General features: G+C 43.4%; 1 protein-coding gene across 8 annotated transcripts in view; it reads right to left on the bottom strand.

Moving 5' to 3' along the window:
• synr (BH3-only protein sayonara) overlaps positions 1–13,363 on the bottom strand; it is an 86,713-nt gene extending 73,350 nt beyond the window's left edge. For 7 of the 8 annotated variants that reach the window (XM_071659192.1, XM_071659191.1, XM_071659196.1 and 4 more), the window contains exons 1-2: positions 12,872–13,363; positions 7,002–7,143 (exon numbers count right to left, since the gene is read on the bottom strand). In XM_071659192.1, coding sequence (XP_071515293.1) covers positions 7,002–7,031 — 30 coding nt within the window. In that variant the 5' untranslated portion in view covers positions 7,032–7,143; positions 12,872–13,363. The remainder of the gene's footprint in view (positions 1–7,001; positions 7,144–12,871) is intronic. The other variant, XM_071659193.1, reaches the window with a different exon arrangement.
• Positions 13,364–21,280: the final 7,917 nt, after the last annotated feature.

Raw genomic sequence — 21,280 nt, 5'->3', positions numbered from 1 at the left:
TGAGTTATACATATATGTATATATAGGGAAGTAAGGAATCGACCAGAAATATAATGTAGCAGCCTTAAATAATCCCAAGAACTGGGAGCAAGACGCGGAAGCGTGAATCAATGGACATTCATCGGCTGAGGAATGAATGGAGTGGGAGAAAGATAAAAGGTCAGCTATGCATGTTTGAACACCATGCAGGAGGGGACTGGCACCGGCTGTAGCTTAGAATCTCGTGAGAGGTAGCAAAATGCAGAGCATTCGATCAGCCATCTTCAAACATCATCTGGTCTGCGTTTAACTTCTTCAGCAATACTGGGGAGAGAGAGAGAGAGGGAGAGAGGGAGGGGAGAGAGAAATCATGTATTTTGAATTACTTATGTCTTCCGACACACCGGTGACGTCATGCGAATCGTTACACGAGACGGTCGTGTGAAACAACTCAAATTTCTCCCCCCCGCCTCTAGTGACGTCAAAAGCCCTCGGCCCAGCACCCAACCTACACAAGATACATCTGGGTTCATCACTCTCCCATGAACCTTGCCTTAGTCAATAGATTCTTACTCTATCTGGCCACGCTCCTGTTTACCTTATGCTAAAACTGGGGGGTAGGTGGACAAGCCACACACACAACGAACACACTCACACACTCACATTGGTAACCAAGCGACGTTTGCATGGTACGAACACGAACTCTGACGTGTACGAACAAACTCACACAAGCCCGCACGAACTCTCTTAAAGCAGGAACGCACTCTCACAAGCACAAGCACACAGCTGCTCCTTAACGGGTACACACACGAATCGCAGGAGTACATACGAACACGAATTCCTACACGAAGGAAATTATGCGCGACTGGCGATACATGTACACACAGAAAGGTGAGAAATGATGTACAGTATTGGGGGGAAAATTAAAGAATCAATCAAGAATTACTCCGACGATGAACTGAATTATTAAGCAGGGCCAGGGTTTACGACCCTCGAACACACACGACAGGTAGGGAGACATTGTGGTGTGTACGCCAGCCTCACCTCTGACCTGACCCACAGGACTAGGGTCAGGCACGCAACACCAGGCCAAGCAGTGCCAGAGACAGCTCACGAGGCCATAAGGGCGGGGGATGGGGCGACTAGATATGGATAACCGAGAAATAAGAACGTAAGGAACAGAGGAATGATACAGTGTAGGGGGAGATATGGTACATGGGGACAGGACTGAAGCTGTGGGTGTCTGCAGGGAGCTGGAGTGAGGGAAGCAACGTGGGAATGATGTTGGTAATGTCACCCCCGTGTGTACAAGAAGGGGGCATCCAGGGTTGCAAACTGTACGTAAGACGTGGTGACACACCTTCCATTAACAGAGATAATGTATCCTTCGATACAGCGAGTCTGTGCGGGGGAAAATAACCTTATACCACGTCGCGTTACCTGGTCGTACAGGCATATATATGCGTGACAGGCTTAAAGTGTGACAGTATGTTCTAATGGCATATATATAACAGCCCTTAAAGCGTGACAGTTTCTAATAACGGCATGAATATGACACACACACACACACTAAAAGAAAAAATAGTCTTTTCACCCATGGGGCATAATTTCACATCACGTTTTCTTTCATTATTTTCAGAAAGTTTCGCCCGGACTCAGGAGGAGGAGGAGGAGGAGGGAGTGAGAGAGTCTGGGGCCGTTGTGGAATCCTGTCTCATCGTCCAGACATATTACTAACTTCTCCCATCTTGCCAGAACAAATTAAACTGCAGTGTCGCCCTGCGTGAGGAGGAGGAGGAGGAGGAAGGTGAGGACACGAGCTCCCCCGCACACGGCTTCCCAGAACTACTACACACACACACACACACACATACACACACACACACACACATATACACACACAACACACACACACACACACACACACACACACACACACCACACACACACACACACACCATACACACACCATACACACACACACACACATATATATATATATATATATATATATATATATATATATATATATATATATATATATATATATATATATATATATTATCGACCTGATTACCGATATAACAAAACATACCTATCGGCCGGAGTCCCGATTACCCAGAACTAGATTACAGCCCCGATACCTAGAACAAACACCTACTTGCGCCCCGATAACAGAGGAGAAATGCTTCTAAACAGGTCCCTCTCCTGCAGGTGTCCTTTCCATCCTACAAGGACCTGACCTCCACCCCTCACATATACACTCCCGACTTTACTCACAAGAAGAAAACCTCTCCTCCCCAACAAATCGCAGTCGTGGGACTTGCTCCCGGGACACATTATCGTAAGAAAAAACTAAAAAAAAAAAAAATATGGCATGAAAATGTCAGAGCTCAAGGCGCCGTGAGTCACGCCACAACAAAGTACAGGGTGGAGCTCTGAACGTCACAATCCAATTACCAGACGGAAAAGTAAAGTGTAATGAGTGCGTCAGGAATGGCTGCTGGTGAGAGAGTGAGAGAGAGAGAGACATGTTGCATTATGTGCCAGCCAGCCAGCCAGCCAGCCAGCCAGCCAGCAAGCCAGCCAGGCATGCATGCATGCAAGCAGGCAGGCAGGCAGACACAGCCAGCCAACCAGCCCCGCCGCTTCTTTGGGACTCTGGGAGCGTGTGGGACGAGCCTGGTGGTCATGTGAAGTGACGAGGTGAGGTGGGGGCTAGTTAGGGGAGGGAACCTGACCTTGATGGCCAGGGTGATATTAGGAGGGGAGGAGACGAGTGTGGAACAGGAATGCAGGCTGATAGATATAGAGACACGCACGGAGGAAGTTACTGGAAGGAAGCCAAGCAGAGAGACAAGGACAATAGCGAGACGGTTAGCGTAGGCCGCACGCAAAGAAACATGGACACACGCATGAAGGCGGCACAGTAATAAGCTACAATATCACAAAATGTTGAAGAGACTGGACCCCGCGAGTGTAGAACTTCCTTTCAGTAAAGACGGGGCTGTGTACGAACACAGAAAGCAAACAGGTACGGATACAAGCACCAGGGGTGAAGAACAGATTGCATTAAGGAACGCAAGGGAGCGATCAGTAAGCCGTGTTACACGCCCGCAATCTTTTCTTACATACCAGACGGCAGGTGGGAAGTATGCCAGCCTCACACGGTGGGCTGTGAGCCAACATGCCATGAAGGCGAGTTACGGTGGTAGCTTTGACGCCTCCTTACCCCTCACGTCAGGTGGTGATGGCCCAAGTGTGTAACGGTTAGGGAGTAACTTAAGGATATCTCGTGTCTAGGATGGATCAAGTCCGCTGGTCTCCCGAGTCTGCTACGAATACAGGCTAGACAATACATTCATCTTTATACTAACCAAAGTAAAGTAACATCATGCACCCTTTAAATATACTTCCATTTATTTAAGCTACCTCGCAAACGCGGGAGACAGCGACGAGGTATAAAAAAAAAAAAAAAAATTTATTTAACTTCATAATTTCATTTTTTGGCTCTCATGTTTCCAATCACGATCCGTCATTTAAGCAACAACTAAAAAATAATTATTTACCATCTAGGATTCATCCCAGTATATTCTACAATCACTATCTTTTTATTGGACAATTTTCACTATTTCCGCTTCTAAATCGCCCAATATGTCAACATAAGCATCTAGGCATTCTGCACTTATAACATATATTCTGTTAACCAAAGAACGGTCTTCTGTATTTCTTGTTCTACGTTTTCTTCAAGAGGAAAACTGAAGACGTATTATTATCCTAATATTTTTTTTTTGCTCTGTTGTTGAACCGACCTTGAAAGTGGGGAGTCTACTGCACCTACATGTATAAACTTTTTCTTTTTTTTTGTATTTTTTTTCGGTCCCACGTTCGAATTATAAAAGGTCAAAGGTTAAGGGTGGTTTTCTGGACTGACAACCGGTAAACTCTACGTAAATCAAAACACTCATTTCGCCCCCCCCCCCCCCCCCAAAAAAAAAAGGTATGGCTAGTTTCGCACTTCCCTCGTAAACATGATCATTTCTTACTGACACATTTGAACATTCTCTGTCTTAAGCAAAAAAAAAACTCACTTTTTTTTTTTTTACATCAAAATCGTTATGTATCAGAGAATGTACGAAGCTACAGCGTTAACCTTGACACCATAAGTCTTTGCGATTGTGACGAGAATAACCTTCACAGATTGGGGTCATACCTAGCCTTATCTTAGCTCTTATCTACGCATTAAATCACGAACGTCTCGCCAGCTGCTGATAAGCACTTGTCGAGAAGTTTACGATCTTGAGACCTGTGGGGGCGACAGCATGATAACGTCAGATAAGAACAATTTATTCGAGGGTTTTTCTGGCGTTGATTTAAATGTCATTATTTTTGGTATTTTCTCATTATATCTAATAACACAAAGACCCAATTAATGACGCAATATGTTTGTCGTACTTTTACTTTCTAAAAGTAATTATTTTTCGCACTATCATCTTTCTTAAACTTTTACCTTCTAAATAAATATTTTTTTGTATGTCACCTTTGTTATAATTGACTTTATAAAGTTATTAGTTTTCTGTGCTATCATCTTCATCTACAGTTGATACCAATATTATCCAAATACTAACACAAAATAGGCTAAACAATTTCTCTTCTTATCTGACACCATCATTAATACAACCCTAATATCACTATTAAACTCACTATCACCATCATCATCATCACCACTAATACTACCATTTCCTTCACCTTCATCGTGGATGTTAACAACACTACCACCACTACCACAACTACCACAACCACCACCATTACTAACACTACAGTTACCGAACCCAACAAGCACCACCACTTCTATCATCCACCGCAGCCATCACCCACCAACGTAAGCCATCTCCACCATCGCCAATTCACTCCACCGTCAAAACACCGGCTCAACACAGCCCCGACAACAGACACGACGCCATATTCATGACTTCAGTCAAGCCACAGAGACAAAGACCTTATTACCCAACTGTATTTCTTTACTGAACTGGAAAGCTGTCAGTGAATAAATTACCACAAATTGCTTCAGTCTCTCGGCATTTTTCTTTCAACTCCCAGGCAACGTCATATATGCAAATGTGGTTACCGTGGTGAAATATCAGAGACAGAAGTTAGTGGAATTAATGGCATGTTGTGAGATGGGTAGTGGGATTGGGGAAGGAGGGAGGAAAGCAGAGAGGGAGTCAACTAGAACTCAATGTAAAGAAGACCTTACTGTACCCACCTACACTCGCAGATCCATCCACAAAACCAAGAAAAAAACAAGTGGAACGTGCCACCCACCTAACTTTGGAGCAACGCTCCACTAGACACGCCACCATCTGAAACACACTACCTAGACAAACACGAGTCACACTTACTCGCCAGCACCCAGCACACACACACACACACACACACACACACCGACCATCTCTCCACCATCACAAAAATCAAGTCGTTAGATTAAGAGGACCCGGACCCTCACGTGTAAGAAATAACTTACACAACGAAAGCACCAAACACGTTATCTGATCGTCATCTGCAATGCACTTGGCCTGGCTGAAGGGAACACATCACATCACCACACTAATTCATGACCTTTTAGTCCAGTGGATGTGGCTGGCTTCCTGAGAGATGCTGAAGGAGACCCTTTAAGTTCCTAGACGTCAGAGGAAGAATTAACACGTCATTACACATGCCAGAAACACTTGCATATCCCGTAATTGCTAGACTACCCGGAATGGCTGACTTAACAAAACTCCTTTGTATCTTAATTATATTCTAAACTGCATCAGAACACCTGACACGACACAGTGGACATTTTCGCGATATTGCAGACCACTTGGGAACCGCACGTAAAGGCAAGTCGGGCTATGCTGTTACGACCAACTGGGAACTCATGCAACTTGATAGTTAAGCTCTGGGAACCACGTCCAGTGAATTCAGGAGTTCCAGTGCTAAATGGTTTAGCTCTAGGTCAGCGAGGGTCTGGCGATGACGCCTGAGGCGGTGGGTGTGGGGGGGAGGAGCTGATGCTGGTGGGGGGATGGATGGATGGAAGGAGGGAGGGAGTGAGAGGGAGGGAGGGAGGGAGGGAGTGAGAGGGCGGGGGCCTATTATAACCTCTCAGCCTTCTAGCAACACAAAGACATCATCAGCGACCAACGAGCACGTACTGACACACACACACACACCAGTGCGTATGCTCAGGAGTTTCTCTATTATCCTGTTTCCGCCGAGGGACACTATAAGCCACCGCCATCTGCATGTCCAAGGCGCCCCAGGTGGCACTCCTCCGGCAGCCCAACGTACCAGGTCGTTCAAATACCACGTCGCCTCACCCTCCTCGAGCTGGAGACGCCCTCCTGACTCACAAACCTCCACACTGAATCTGGAGACGTAAGTGTTCACGAGGAACTTTTCAATATACCAGCAGAAAATGAGGTGAAATTACCGTCTCGGACTTTTGATCTAATTGCGATAGGAATTAAAGTCAGGATAGTTCAAAAAGACATCAAAAGCCACCAACCAAACCAAATTCAACCAAACAAACTTCGCTGGGTATCCAAAAAGGTAATAAAATCTAAATCGCTACAATATATATATTAGCAGTACCTTATATTGATTCATGCCAGTACTAAAATTGCCACCATTCTAAGAAAAAGCTTATTCGGCAACAATATACACTACGACGAATGGCACAGAGTTAATTTTCACTGTTCCCCAGCGACGGAAATTCGAGTTTTGGGGCGCATCGTTCATCGTAAGACTCAACAAATAAAGCTAATGTTTACCTGTGCATAAAATCTTTGCTAACTGTAATGTCTTCTTGGAAAGGTTACAGCAAGTTTCTCCTGTTGGTATTCTTATACAGTTGTTCACATTCCGTCTGAGTAGGTAGTTTGTTATGACTCTGTTCCTGTGTGTGTGTGTGTGTGTGTGTGTGTGTGTGTGTGTGTGTGTGTGTGTGTGTGTGTGTGTGTGTGTGTGTCAGTCCTTACCCCCGCATCACGGGATATCACAGTCCCCATAGTGAACACCGCTGACGCGCGATGTTCGGTCAAGTCGACTTCGTCCGTAGTGTGCCAGTGATGTTGCTATCAGCGTGGAGACCCCGGTGTTCCCACGGATAACGTGGGTTCACTGAAAGGAGAGAGAAAAAAAGAAAGAGTTCTGAGCCCGAAGCAAACACGGGGAAGGTGAGGGATATATACAGTCAGGGGGCTCTGGTGAGGCATGGTTCAATGACGTGAGATGGTTCAAAAGAAGCTGGCCGTGATAAGGTATAGAATGGGGGAACGGTTTGAGGTGGGGGCAGCTATAGCGTATAGTTTTATAAGGGTACATCATCAGCTGAACTAAATCGAGAGACTGAAAATCATCGCGACACAACCAATCGCAAAAAAAAAGACAAGCGCATGAGTCGTTTACTTGAAAGAGAAAAAGATAAGTGATGATTGAAATAACATGGTCAGAAATTTTGGATTTCTCACAGCGGAACACGATGACATTTGCTATTACCCGGGCCACGTAGACCACTGTATATATATAGGTACAACTGAGGACTATATATACCCATCAGGATCTACATACCCACATAAACCAACATGTAACTGTACTATTGACGATGCAAGTGCCTGATGGCATACGACTCCGTTCCAATAAACACTTTCTTTCCGCAAACTTGAAATAATAATATAACACTGATACATACGAGAGAAATTCTGTTTTTATCTGGCAACTTTTAGGATGACATTTTCTACGATTTCAGAGACAATTTCACGGTAGATTTAGCGACGTTCTCGAAGCTGGTTTAGCCACTCTGCCCCCCCGGGCGGTGATCGCATTCCAAGCCACAGTGCGTGGATTCAGAGACCCCATGTTCGAAACCGCCGACCTGCACACGCCTGGCTTAGGCTGGGGGTTGTGGGCGAGCACGTAAGAGTAGATCGTACATACACGCAAGATTAAGGGACGGAACACTACGAAATGTGAAACCCTCTCTCTCCTCGTATCACACAGTCATTACAAGAGGTATCTACACACTGGCGTGTCTTTAAAGTATATTTTCTTCTTTAAAGCCTTCCTTTTCTCAGCTTTTATGATCTTCAATAATCACCAGAAATCTTAAGTGAAACAAATACAGTATATCGAAGGAAGCAAGAAGTAAAATCTACCTAAACTGATACTTAAGTAAATATCTCGAACAAGAAAGCTGCAAGGACACTATAAAAGAAACAATCTCTCATTTTCTTTCTTGTATACATAGAATTTATATATTTTCCTCCAGGAAGTGAGTAGAATTATGTGATCATTCCTCACGTATTTCTGGAAATGAATACAAAAAACAAGTGATAGAAAATGATGGATGATGGCAAAGGTTTTCTTGTCATTAAAAACGTTCCAGTAATTCTGAGCTCAGGCAGGTCTTGAAGCAATTACTGAGCCTAAAATCCTCCTCCCGACTCTTTCGTTTTAGTGCCATAAGAGAGAATAGGAAAGTGTCCTCACTGTTACCCAAGACTTTTTATTACGTCAAGAAATTTATGTAATACACATACTCACAAATACTTGACGCATGAATTCAGTAATATATATATGTACATGTATATATATATGTATATATATATATATATATAGCGTTAAAGATTTTTTAGGTGGTGAAGCTAGCGTGACTTTGACACACCCCGACCGACCGTGGGAATCCAACGACCAACATAATTTCTCGTGCAAGAAACCACTGATCCACACTCACTCAATTAGAAACAAAAGTAATACACGTATTTGTGTTTTCTGACAGCCGGGGGAGAGGGGAGGAAAAATGGGAGAGGGGAAGATATGGGAGAAGGGCTGGGACAACATTACGCAGCTTTCTGGTGAGTGGAGGCCCGCGGGGGCGCAGGGGGGGACCTCGACAGAACACTAGAACTTAATATATTTCTATTTCTAGGTAACATGGCGGGTCGCCTGAATACTGCAAGGCCATCAAGAGTCACGCACGGGTGATGGCATTCCCCGTCATGTGACATCTGCAGGACATGGACACGCCCAAGGGGTACATACGCAGGTCATGGGATTATAATCACCATTTCTCCGTCTGTGCTTAACACCATTTCTCTGTCTGTGCTTAACACCATTTCTCTGTCTGTGCTTAACACCATTTCTCCGTCTGTGCTTAACACCATTTCTCTGTCTGTGCTTATCTGCCTCGTTGTCTGCGGGTTCGTACTGGAATGCTGAGGTGGCTGTGCGTGTGTCTGTGGACCTCCGTCCAGGTGAGTGCTTGTACGCCTCTGTCATTTGTCCGTTTCTCTCTCTCTCTCTCTCTCTCTCTCTCTCTCTCTCTAGGGCCAGTGCATGAGGCCAGTTCGTATTCCGTCTCCTACTGTGTTATCGGCCCTTGTAGTCATCCCTACATGTTTAATCTTACGCTACCTACAATACCTGGTTAATACACAACTCAGAACTGGCTTCACTACACTCTACCTTCATTCCGCCTCCACAATTCACAGACCTAACAACTCACTCACATAACTGTGGTCCAAATATGAATTCTTTTCTCTACTACTTAACTTATTTCATTACTTCTCACCCTCGAAACTTGTGAAACGGCAATTTTCCTTTTGATCGTCTTTTGGTTTTGTTTTACAAAGAAAACGCGAGATCTTCAATATATAACATGCGTGGCAGTACACATCTAACCGTGGCAACTTCCAATTAAAACAGTAACCCTAATTGCAAAGAACTTCACCCTTGTATAAAAACTTCCTTTTCCAGATGTGTGTAAAGAAACTCATCCAATCAACGTGTTTTACAGTACAGGAGAAAAATACAGCCGTCAGCAATACCCTGCCCTCCTGCACTACCTCGGGTAACTATGATGTTCTGTGTTCTTTCAGGGGCTACAAAGCTACTGCTGTATCTCATCCCGTAAGGCACCTCTGCTACCAACCGTACCGACCGCCATAATGCTTTTCAAAGATTGTGTCTGTACATATCTTGGATTTCGGTGTGATTAGAGTGAATACAAATTATGAATATAGCATTAATCACGGTTTATCGTGGGAGACAAATATTCTTAAAGCATGCTCACCAACGTATTACAAATGAATTATATGTATCACATAACAAAATCCACAGCGAGCTATTCCCACGACAATGACACAAACAAATGGATTCTGCCTCGCGTATATATTTCTTTTCTGAAACGGTTGGCAATGAGGATGATTTCCTCCACAGTCACCTTATTTGTCCACTCCGGCCTCATTTCCTGGGGTTATCTGGGCATCACAATTTATGAGAACCCTCGTACACTCTCTCTATATATATATACACCCCATCTGGTTTGCTCGAGTTAACAGCTCGGGTGAAAGGTCACCTTCGGCGAGGCTCTGTCATTATGTGTACCATTCCCAAAGTAAAGGCGTCTACCTTTCCCTGCGACGGGGAGGAGTGGAGCCTTGAGCCTTTAGAAAGGTCCTGTTGTAAGACCAGGCTTCCTTCACAGAGGCTGTGCCTATGGTAACTGTAACAAAATGTAATACAGGATCGTACCATTTCGGAGAACTGACCTTCAATACTCCATAACAGTTTCGGCCCATCACGGGCCCTTCTGAACTGGCTCCCGACAATGGCACGAAGCTGGAGAAACATATTCACAAGATCAAGTAACCTTCGCGTCTGACCAGCAAGCGCCCCCATGACGCTTGGACAGCTCACCCGCCTGTGACCTGACATGAAAGGTTAACGCTTTGACCTAGAGGGGATCGTGGAATCCTTGTCTACCACAGTCGTAACCCTGAACTAGTCAGAGGGGAAAAGAACTGTACATCTAATGAACTGAAATTCCACTATGAAGGTTACTAGACTAGTTTCGACAAGCTTTCTCTTGGCAAAGCAATCAAATATGAAAAGATGGTGGCAGTCATGGGAATAAATGACGTGTGTGAATTGACTAGAATGAGAAAAAGGTCACACCTTTTCTTCACTTCCAGTTCCAGCATCTCACCTACCATCATAAATCCTGTTTTCATTCTTTACAGTTGAACTGACATACATAACTGTGGATTCTGCAGCTATTATGAACTTATTTCTTGTCACCATTGATACCCTACAAAATCTATATAGCGAAATGCAAAACTATTTTTGGCATGCTGTAGATTATGATTTAGAACGAAGTTTAGCCATCCACGTTCTGAACACCAGGCCGGAGGTGTGGCAAGGTCGAAGCAGAGGAATGAGGGTATTAAAACGTGTTTGGTAACGTGGTTCAGAACAGGAGGAAAGTTCGTGGTAAACTGGGTCTCCGATCATCTTAGTCCCCTCCTCCTCCTCCTCCTCCTCCAGGCTGGCCACCCGATATGTCTTCTCGTATGTTCAATAGACGTCCAGATCATACTGCCTGGCGCCGCCCCCACATCACGTGTGATCCCGACACTATACGACTATCGCACGACACATGGTAGCTGGTGGTATGTTGAATTCACATGGTATCTAACACTGTGGCCAGAATGATTAGGTGGTTAACTTGTCATTCTGGTAGAAAACGAAACAATGATCGTGATATATATATATATATATATATATATATATATATATATATATATATATATATATATATATATTCGTGTATACGAGGGAAAGAGACGTCACTGGCAAGGTGTTTAACCCAATGAACACGATTGGATGACCACTGGGTATGATGACCTGGCCTACGACCTGAACCTTTAGCATCAAGTCAAACGCCGCTCCTTACGATACCCCTTCAGTTCAGGGACGACAGTGTCTCGCATGTTTACCCTCAATCTTCAACATCTAAATACAAACTTCTGTGACGGGTGTGAAGCGTGAGCGAGCGCGCCCCGTTGCCTTAGACAACAGGTACATGATCAGGCTTGCCCACACACTACGTTTGGTTACATGGGAGTCCACGGCTTCGCCTTGGCTAGCTGGAATACATTTCCTTTTATTACTGACGTAATCCCACATTCTCTCCGTCCTTTGTTCAAAGCCCTTCCCACTTCCTCTGAGGTCTTAACACCGGAGGAGTAAGCAAGGTTCAGGAACTTAAGCTTTGGTTATGGAACTTAAGCTTAGGTTATGGAACTTAAGCGTAGTTTATGGAACTAAAAGCTCAACTTATGTACCAGATTCATGTTGACAAGAAATCATACAACGACCGATTTTTGAAAAAGAAAAAAATATCTTTTGATAAGTGTACACCATTTCCTCCACATCGGCAGTGTGACAGAAAGAGCGTTCAAGTTCCTCCCTCTCTTTCAGCAAAGTTTTCTGCCCAAACCAGCGCGCGGCTCCCATATTTCAACCTAAGCAACCCCGCGAGTCACGCAATGAAAGAATTATGATTAATATTCCAGTCCTGAGGGATGGCTGTGGCGAGATACATGGAGGAACAATGAAAAGTCATTAATTCATCTTGGCTGACACTGAAAGCAATACTGACACTACTATTAAGTTATTTCCCAATTGCTTTCGTGATGATGTCAGGGTGAATCCCTGACTTCACCTACTTTGTATAATGCCAGCTACGCCATCATGAAGTCACTGATACCTATAAACCCACCAGTTCGCCACCCCTAGGGTCATGTCTAATGTCCACATTAATGTCCTTGTGTACGTCAACTTTCAAATAGCTTATACCAAATGGGTCACTGATATTTTGGTCTACATTTGCACATCAATCATCTAACAAATATGAATAAAAGAAATATAACAATAAAAGTTAAAATGCAATTTAAGTCAACTGACAAAATAAAAAAAAAAAACTACATTCTCTCTACATGTCAACAAAACTGTGAGGAATGTGAGGTTGGGAGCATACACTGCGAGAACTGGTTGGAGCCTTCCTCACCTTGCTTACATCAGCAGGCTACCCGCTGGGATGGTCGCTTCTCTATCCACACTTGGCCCACCTGACGGGCGGGGGTCGTCTCCGACCTGGGGCGGCTTCGTCTCTCAGGCCGCTCCTCAATCCAGTCTTTCCTGAGTGGTCTGACCTGGCCTGGGTGCTTGCCTGGGCGGCGTTCTGATGTTGTCTCTTGTTTACCACGTCTGTGTGGCTTGGTGATGTTCTCCAACGCGTCTTTCCTGGCTGGCCTGACCAGCGGTGGACTGTGGACCAGTGTGGACTTGTTCTCAAAGAGTCGTGCCCTCAATACGTATCTAACACCTCGTCTGTCCTGGTGCAATCTGCCCTGGAGAGGTGAAGGGCGACAACTAAGGTACCTTGTAAGTACCGAGACGCTACCTAGTTAGTACCACCCTTAGCCGTGTCCTGGTATCTTCGTGGGGTGGGTGCCATGGTGTCACCAGCAACCCGTGACCTAGACACCACCACCACGCGGGTCGCACGGCTGACTGACGACCACGGCTCGAGTACATGCAACGGTCGTTCTGACTGACCCCCTCCCTCCCCCCCCATGGCGCCCAACCACCCACACCCCCCAAACCAGACCAGACACCCCCCCAGACGCTACCTCACTCACGAAATTAGTAATCACTATTTACAGGACACAAGAACCATTTGCATCATCCTTATGGGTGTGGAAATAGTGAATGCAGTCGTTTCGTACATAATCATCATCATTAATGTCGTACTACGGCAAGCAAAGCTCTCAAAGTGTTTCATAAATGAGGGCAAATCATTTGGCAACTGCGAACTGGTCATGTATTATCCATCAAGTCTTTACGAGTTCGTCAGAACACAAGAGGGCGAACTATGTGTATTATATGTTCATGTACTTAAAAGAGAGGCTTAAACTGCCAACTATCGAAGACGCAGATGGTCAAACTTCTGACCAATTACGGCATTCGTGAAAACTTAATAACAAGTTCCATATTTGTTATTGCCGTTGCGTAGCAATAGTCGACGAGGGTCAAAGTGTCTTAAACGGTTACCCGTCCCGGCGAAGTCTGCCATCACGTCCTGGACCATATGACCAAGAGTTATGGGAAAAACGTATAACATTCCGTCCTTGTGGGTGAGTGTGGGTTAACCGTGGTTGGCTGGCTCGGTTATCGATGTTCACAAGGCGACGGTGTCAACATAAACATACACACCACCTGTCCGAATGTCTGTCCCTGGCGTTAACTTGGTCTAACTCACCACTGGACACCTTAACTGTCCTTGGCGTTAACTTGGTCTGACTCACCACTGGACACCTTAACTGATGACTGGATGGTTGGAAGAATTTATAAATAAGGCACATTTCAGGAAACGCAATCTATTATATCGCATGAGATAACTTACACGTATTTCCTTTTTAATATACATCTATGGAGACGTGCAGTCTTAAATCTGGCGGGATCTATATATAAAAATATACATTTTCTTTTTAAGAAATTTCAAAGTCTTTCTCACGAATCAAGGGTGATATTCACCTTTAAACATTTTTTTCTTTCCACAATAATGATTTAGTCGGATCTCCTGTCTTAAGAAACACACTGCTCCTTCCTCAACAATACATGACTGACGTCACAAGGTACCACCAGAGAAAGTGGGAATAAACTGACTTAAGATTCCACAGAAAACTTCGTATAAAACTCGCTCAAGCCGAACGAAAGTTGCTTAATCTTTGTACTTCTGGGGAAACGCGGTGCGCCAGAATTATTTCCAAATTACGTCAGCATTAATCAATTAACGAATTTATCAATTAATCAGTGATGACCCTTGGTTTCGCGCGCAAGATTCGCCTCTGACAACTTTTTACTTTATTTCGTAAAATTCATCGGTATACGACGGCTTTATGTATATGTTCTCACAAGAAATCGGCTTGAAAAATTATTGTTCCACTAAACTCAAGTTCGTGCACACACACACACACACCCACACACACACACACACACACGTAAATTGTCCTCATGTCTTCCATTTACCATGCGTCATCTCCCATCTTTCGCTCTTCGTTAAACAAACATCATTCCTTTTATACGTTCTCCTCAAGACGAGCGGCTTCTTGCATATCTCATGACGATAAGAGTCAGAAACAGACGAAGGAGGGTCGCATCATACCACATCCTTTCTCGAGATGTCACCTGTAATGCCCCCAAAGACCTTTCCAAGGCTTACCCAGGCCGCTTCACATGCCCTGGTTACAGTCCACGGATGGCGCGTCGACCCCTGTATACCTCATCGTTCCAATTCATTCTATCCCGTGCATCCCCATCACTCAAAATGCTTTTTCTACTCCATTCTTCCGTCTTACATTGATAGACGTGTCGAAATAAAAAAAAAAAAAACTTCAGGAAATCTAAATTTTTAAAAGAGGTTTTTAAGGAAACTCGTCTGGCGTCCTACTTTCCTCTTGGTTCCCCAAGGGTCGGGCCTTCCAACCCTGGCTTCGTCTCAAACATGTTCCCAACACCATCTGTTCGACTTACTGAGAGAAGGATACGAGGTAAAACTAATAACCCACCTCAGGTTTGTTGTGATAACCGATGTTAGACTCGAGGAAACCGTCCCCATTTTCTTCTACGGACCCAACTCTCATTTTGCATCACCTTCTTTTACCCAGTGTTTAATGAACATGGGTGTTTTGGCCAGCGGCTGGATGCGCGTTGCATGCTGGCCATCTCATGAACGTAACACGAGCTATCGCCAAACTTGTCACACTATCCTTTTCACGCACGCAGTCCTTGTGACACACACAACACATACTATCCTGGTCATGCACTCGTCAAACGGCGTCCTTCAACACGGAGCACGTTGTTCGTGCCATGCACGCAACATATTTACTTTGGCTATCAGGTTCTCCGTGTTCAATGTTGCCAACATGAACGCACTGCGACGGGGTACACGCTGGCAATACTGCTGCAGTCTTGTTTGCATGTGTGTGTGTGTGTGTGTGTGTGTGTGTGTGTGTGTGTGTGTGTGTGTTTGCAATCGTGTGGGTGTACCTATAAATGTGTGAATAAAGGTAAAGTATGACAAGATACCTGTTTCCAAGACAAATACTCAACAATCAATCCTTAACTATTCCAATCGGATCACGAAGAAATATTGTGATATATACAGAAGCTAGTTCATCGGAGATTAATATATATATATATATATATATATATATATATATATATATATATATATATATATATATATATATATATATATATATAACATAATCCCCTTGAAAAAAAAATATGGAAACTCCGTTTTCTCTGAAACACTTGTTTTGCTGAATCAAACTTCACAATACATATTCGCCTTACAAATACTGGAATGAAATTGCGAAATCATCTGTTCTTCCATGACGCTGGCCTCACATATGATGAGAGAGTTTATAAAGTCTTAGAATTGGCTTAATTCAGTCATTTTCTATTGGTGGTTATGACCCCACGTTAACGTCTTCAGCGACCCGGCCAGTAAGCAGACAGGCCTAAAGCCGTGTTACCTAACCAAACCACAACAGTCCATGATACCGAGATGATAAGAGTTAATCATTATCAGTGAGAATAGAGACATCCTTTGTTATCACTGCAAGAGGATCAATCGACTTGTTAACCTCGTCTCATTTTCTGTCCTCGTTGCGTCCTGTAATCATAGTTTGTTTGTGAAGGCTGTCACACAGCTGGTGCAACACGGGCCCTTTGCCTTGGGCGGTCGGTTCTGTAATCGTAATATTCCTACCTGTTATCTGAACATGAACTGTAAACAAGCGGAAAAGCAGTTCTCAAAGCCTCTTACTAAAAGTTGATCACGATTTTCGTCTGGCACAGTGTGTTCAAAGACCACAAGCTTTTCACATCAAAATTTCTCTATTTATCACCTTCGATTCTTCCCCATTTCTTCTGAATATATATATATATATATATATATATATATATATATATATATATATATATATATATATATATATATATATATATACATATATATTAAAGGCATCAATCCTGCAGGACAGGCGGGTCCCCTTGCCTAGCTGACAAGAGGACAGGAACGACCAATTCCCTGGTTGGGCAGAGCTGTTATAAATCTATAATCATCAAATGTATCACAGAAAATGAAAAAAAAAAAAGAAAACGTGGTCCCGACCCCATTGGACAAGTCTTCTTCTATTTTTACAACATTGTTGTTATTTATCTTTCTATGTATATTTCTGATCTGAGCCTTGTTTTCTTCTTGCAATTCTTTGCACTCTCTCAACCTACAAAAGACGGGAAGGGTAAACACTGTTGGAGTCTATCAACCACCCACAAGCACAAGTGAAATATAACTCATCTACATGCATGTATATAATGTACATAGTCCATCTAAAAAAGATACATGACTCACCCACATGTATACAAAATATAAGAGAACTATTCATCTAATATACCCTACTTGTACTACAGAAAATCTATACAATATACAATACCTATAGGTACCTATATAATATAGCACACTTAGATAATATATATATATATCCCTGGGGATAGGGGAGAAAGAATACTTCCCATGTATTCCCTGCGTGTCGTAGAAGGCGACTAAAAGGGAAGGGAGCGGGGGGCTGGAAATCCTCCCCTCTCGTTTTTTTTTTTTTTTTTTTTTTTTTTTTTTTTTTTTTTTTTTTTTCAAAAGAAGGAACAGAGAAGAGGGCCAGGAGATAATACAACATGGTCCATCTAGAGGTAAGTATACGATATATCCCAACTAGAAATACCTCCATAACCCATCTAGAGGCGCCTAGATAATACAACCCATGGAAGAAGTACACAGAGACAGTTTTCTGTCATAACTCACTTCTACATTTTGCGCTGAAGCCGCCAGTAGATGTTCCGTGTAACACACCACACCCTACACCTTCCCTACATGTTTCGCCTCTTCAAGCCAGGCTAGGATTAATGAAACTTTATGAAGGCCATTGCAAGACCATTCTGCCGTCAACCGGATCCTTGAAAGGAATCCAGTCTACCCCTTAACCCTTCATCATCATCATCACCCACCCATGTCAATTTCTCCCCCCTCCACCCCACCTTCCCTCGTAGTACTGGCGAGCGCGTATGGCTGTCCTTCTCACACGGGCTGGTCCGCTACCTATCTTATCCAAATGGCTGGCCTCGACATTTATGGAGACGCATGATTGCTACACTCCTCCTCATATGTGCATTGCGACCCGGCTTTCACACACTGTGAGACAGAGAGAGAGAGAGAGAGAGAGAGAGAGAGAGAGAGAGAGAGAGAGAGAGAGAGAGAGAGAGAGAGAGAGAGAGAGTTAGTTCAGAAGTAGAAAGCATTCGAGTGTTGCTTGCTGATCATTATTATCATCATGATTATCATTATCATTATTATTAATATCATTATTATTATTATTATCATTATTATTATTATTATTATTATTATTATACAACCCAGGAATCCTTTCACAAAAGCGGGAATTCCCTTGGCTTCAATTCCAGGAGTGCTGATCCTGGAGCACCTACACCTTCAAGGCTGCACTTCACTCAGGAGCGTGGAAAGTATGGACTCCTTTGAAGTGATAAGTTCTTGGACGAGACTCCACTCTCCAAAGAGGCTACTTTTTTATTCTTTTTTTACTCACAATGAATAAATAATTCATCAAAAAGCTATTACGAAATATGTAACGTCTATTTCATAATTTGAGTCGCATGCGTGTCGGACTGTGAAAGCAATTGCCTTTACTGCTTGTCTGAATAATATGAAAAACCATGGCAAAATATTTGTTTGAAATGCCACTGTGAGAGTCGGAGTGTCATACTACATCACGTCATCCAGTCTTTTGCTTCAGTAAGCGACATGCAGACCAAGAGGGACAAACAAACACACAAACAACGCAAAGTACACACACACACACACACTCAACCTCCCACCTAATGTGATATATATATATATATATATATATATATATATATATATATATATATATATATATATATATATACAAACACTTACATTACACAGCCAACTGTACTGACGATATTTGATATATTATTTCCTCAAGCAACGAGGTTTCGTCTTTTTCCAAATCCCTCTCCACAGACAAGCTTTTAAGAAACGTACTCTGGATAAGATATTATCTTCATCGCAACACTGACGTCTGGCTAACAGTTTTCCTCCCTGTAACTGAGACTTATGATATTGTGGGGGGGGTCGAGAGTGTGACGAAACGAAACGGGGTCAAATGAGGTCAGGTCGCGAGGGAACGAGGCGGGGTTGTATCTGGTGATGCAATCGTGTGCGCTCATAGCGATACAAATATGTCATTTCAAATGTCATATATATATATATATATATATATATATATATATATATATATATATATATATATATATGTGTGTGTATGTGTGTGTGTGTGTGTGTGTGTGTGTGTGTGTGTGTGTGTGTGTGTGTTATGCAGAGAATATTCATATTTTTCTAACTGTAAATTGGACCACTGTTTCTCTTTAGCCTGGGGACCCTCCGCGTGCCTGCCCTGTGACCCCATGGCTAAAGTCAAAAGCCACCAGAAAGGTCACACAGAGGGAGGCAGGGAGGAGGCCGCGTCTCCTCGTCTATAATCGAAGACGTCGATTTCTCTACGATTTTTTCCCAGTTTTTCCGTGGAGAAAACGCGTACAAAAAAAAAAAATTTCCTATTCTAGTTCAAGGCGACAATACGTTCTCTCTCTCTCTCTCTCTCTCTCTCTCTCTCTCTCTCTCTCTCTCTCTCTCTCTCTCTCAATTAAGAACTGAGACTTTAGATCAACTATCTAAAAACTAATTATAGAGATGATGGGATTAAGTTTGTGGTCTGTGTGTGTCTGTATGTGTGTGTGTGTGTGTGTGTGTGTGTGTGTGTGTGTGTGTGTGTGAGTGTGTGTGTGTGTGTGTGTGTGTGTGTGTGTGTGTGTGTGTGAGTGTGTGTGTGTGTGTGTGTGTGTGTGTGTGTGCGGGAGGGGGGAGGGGAGTCTATAACAGAAACAGACGGCAATAAAAACTCGCCTGGCTGTTCGCATGTGTGACGTCGTTGCTCGGACTTACATGACACCTGGGTGAAATAGTGAAGACAACACAAGTGCAACACCAGAGAAAAATAATGTGATGAAATATGAAAAAGAAGAAAAAAAAAAAAACCGGTTTAATTTTCTTTAGCCGGCCTGGTTGGTCAGTAACTAAAATCATTTCAACCAAAAATCTGATCCACCTTTGAGAAGTTCAGTTAACTCGTAGATAAACAAGCATTATGGTTAATGCACTACATGGTATGACTTACGTATATGTATATATATGGATATGGACGTAGAATTATCAATGGTTATACAGACGTACAAAAAATAAAAGGAGTGGAATAAGCCCCCGGAAGCTAACCTTTCCACCACCAGCACCACCGGTGCTGGTGCTGGTGGTGTTTCCGTACATATATCCGCTTTCCCAACATCCAGATGAATATCCCATGGAGATTCCTGCTCCAGCGTACCAAACCCTCGAATCTTTATCCCACTCTCATATGCCTGTGCAGAGGAAAACACCACCACGTTTAACCACAGAAGTATTCAAAGGTGAAACAGGAAATTCTCTAAGATAAATAAATACAAGAGAATAAAATCTTCAGAAATGGCCCACTGAATTTCCAGTGAATTCTTATCTATCCCACTGTATTCCCAGTCAATTCTTATCCATCCCTCTGAATTTCCAGTCCTTATCTATCCCACTGTATTCCCAGTCAATTTTTGACCTATGTGGATAATGTGTTCCAGAGCAAGGACTGTATGTGACTTATGCTTCTCATGAAACACAAAAACACACAAAACCTACGTTAACAGACTCATCTGTTCATAGTGTAAGTGCGTTACGTCATCGAGACATGGGGATGTTTGCCGAACAAGAGGCTGGCAAATAAAGGCGTTCCAACCTATATTCACTCAAAGAATACTGGAAAGGTATGTTGGAATGAGGACATAACGAGGTTCTTCCCAATAGTTCTGAGAGAGATAGCTGCTGCTGGTGCTCTGGGCTTCACAGTGAAGGGCAACTTGAACAAACTGTTTCCCCTCGCCCACCTCGTCTGCCGCCTCGATACACAGGGCTAGTTGGGAAACCGCAAACAAACACTGACGCGTCAAAGTGACGTCACACCACGGCCAGGCCAGACACACCAGCGGCTCCGCTTACGTGAGGGAAGGCAGCTTCAACTGAAGCTTCTAGAGAAATGGAACAACAACAACAATAAAAACAATCTGTTTACTACACGAATTCTTCCCTGCTATTTCGAATACATCAATGTATTGACCTATTTATCTAGCGGCTACTAAGAGTACTAACACCGATCTATGATTACTTATTGACGCC

Source organism: Panulirus ornatus, chromosome 67 (genome assembly GCF_036320965.1).
Source record: "Panulirus ornatus isolate Po-2019 chromosome 67, ASM3632096v1, whole genome shotgun sequence".
In the NCBI taxonomy this organism is placed as follows: Eukaryota; Metazoa; Arthropoda; class Malacostraca; order Decapoda; family Palinuridae; genus Panulirus; species Panulirus ornatus.
Note: the sequence above shows the minus strand (reverse complement) of the source record. Positions and strands in the feature narration are given on the sequence as shown.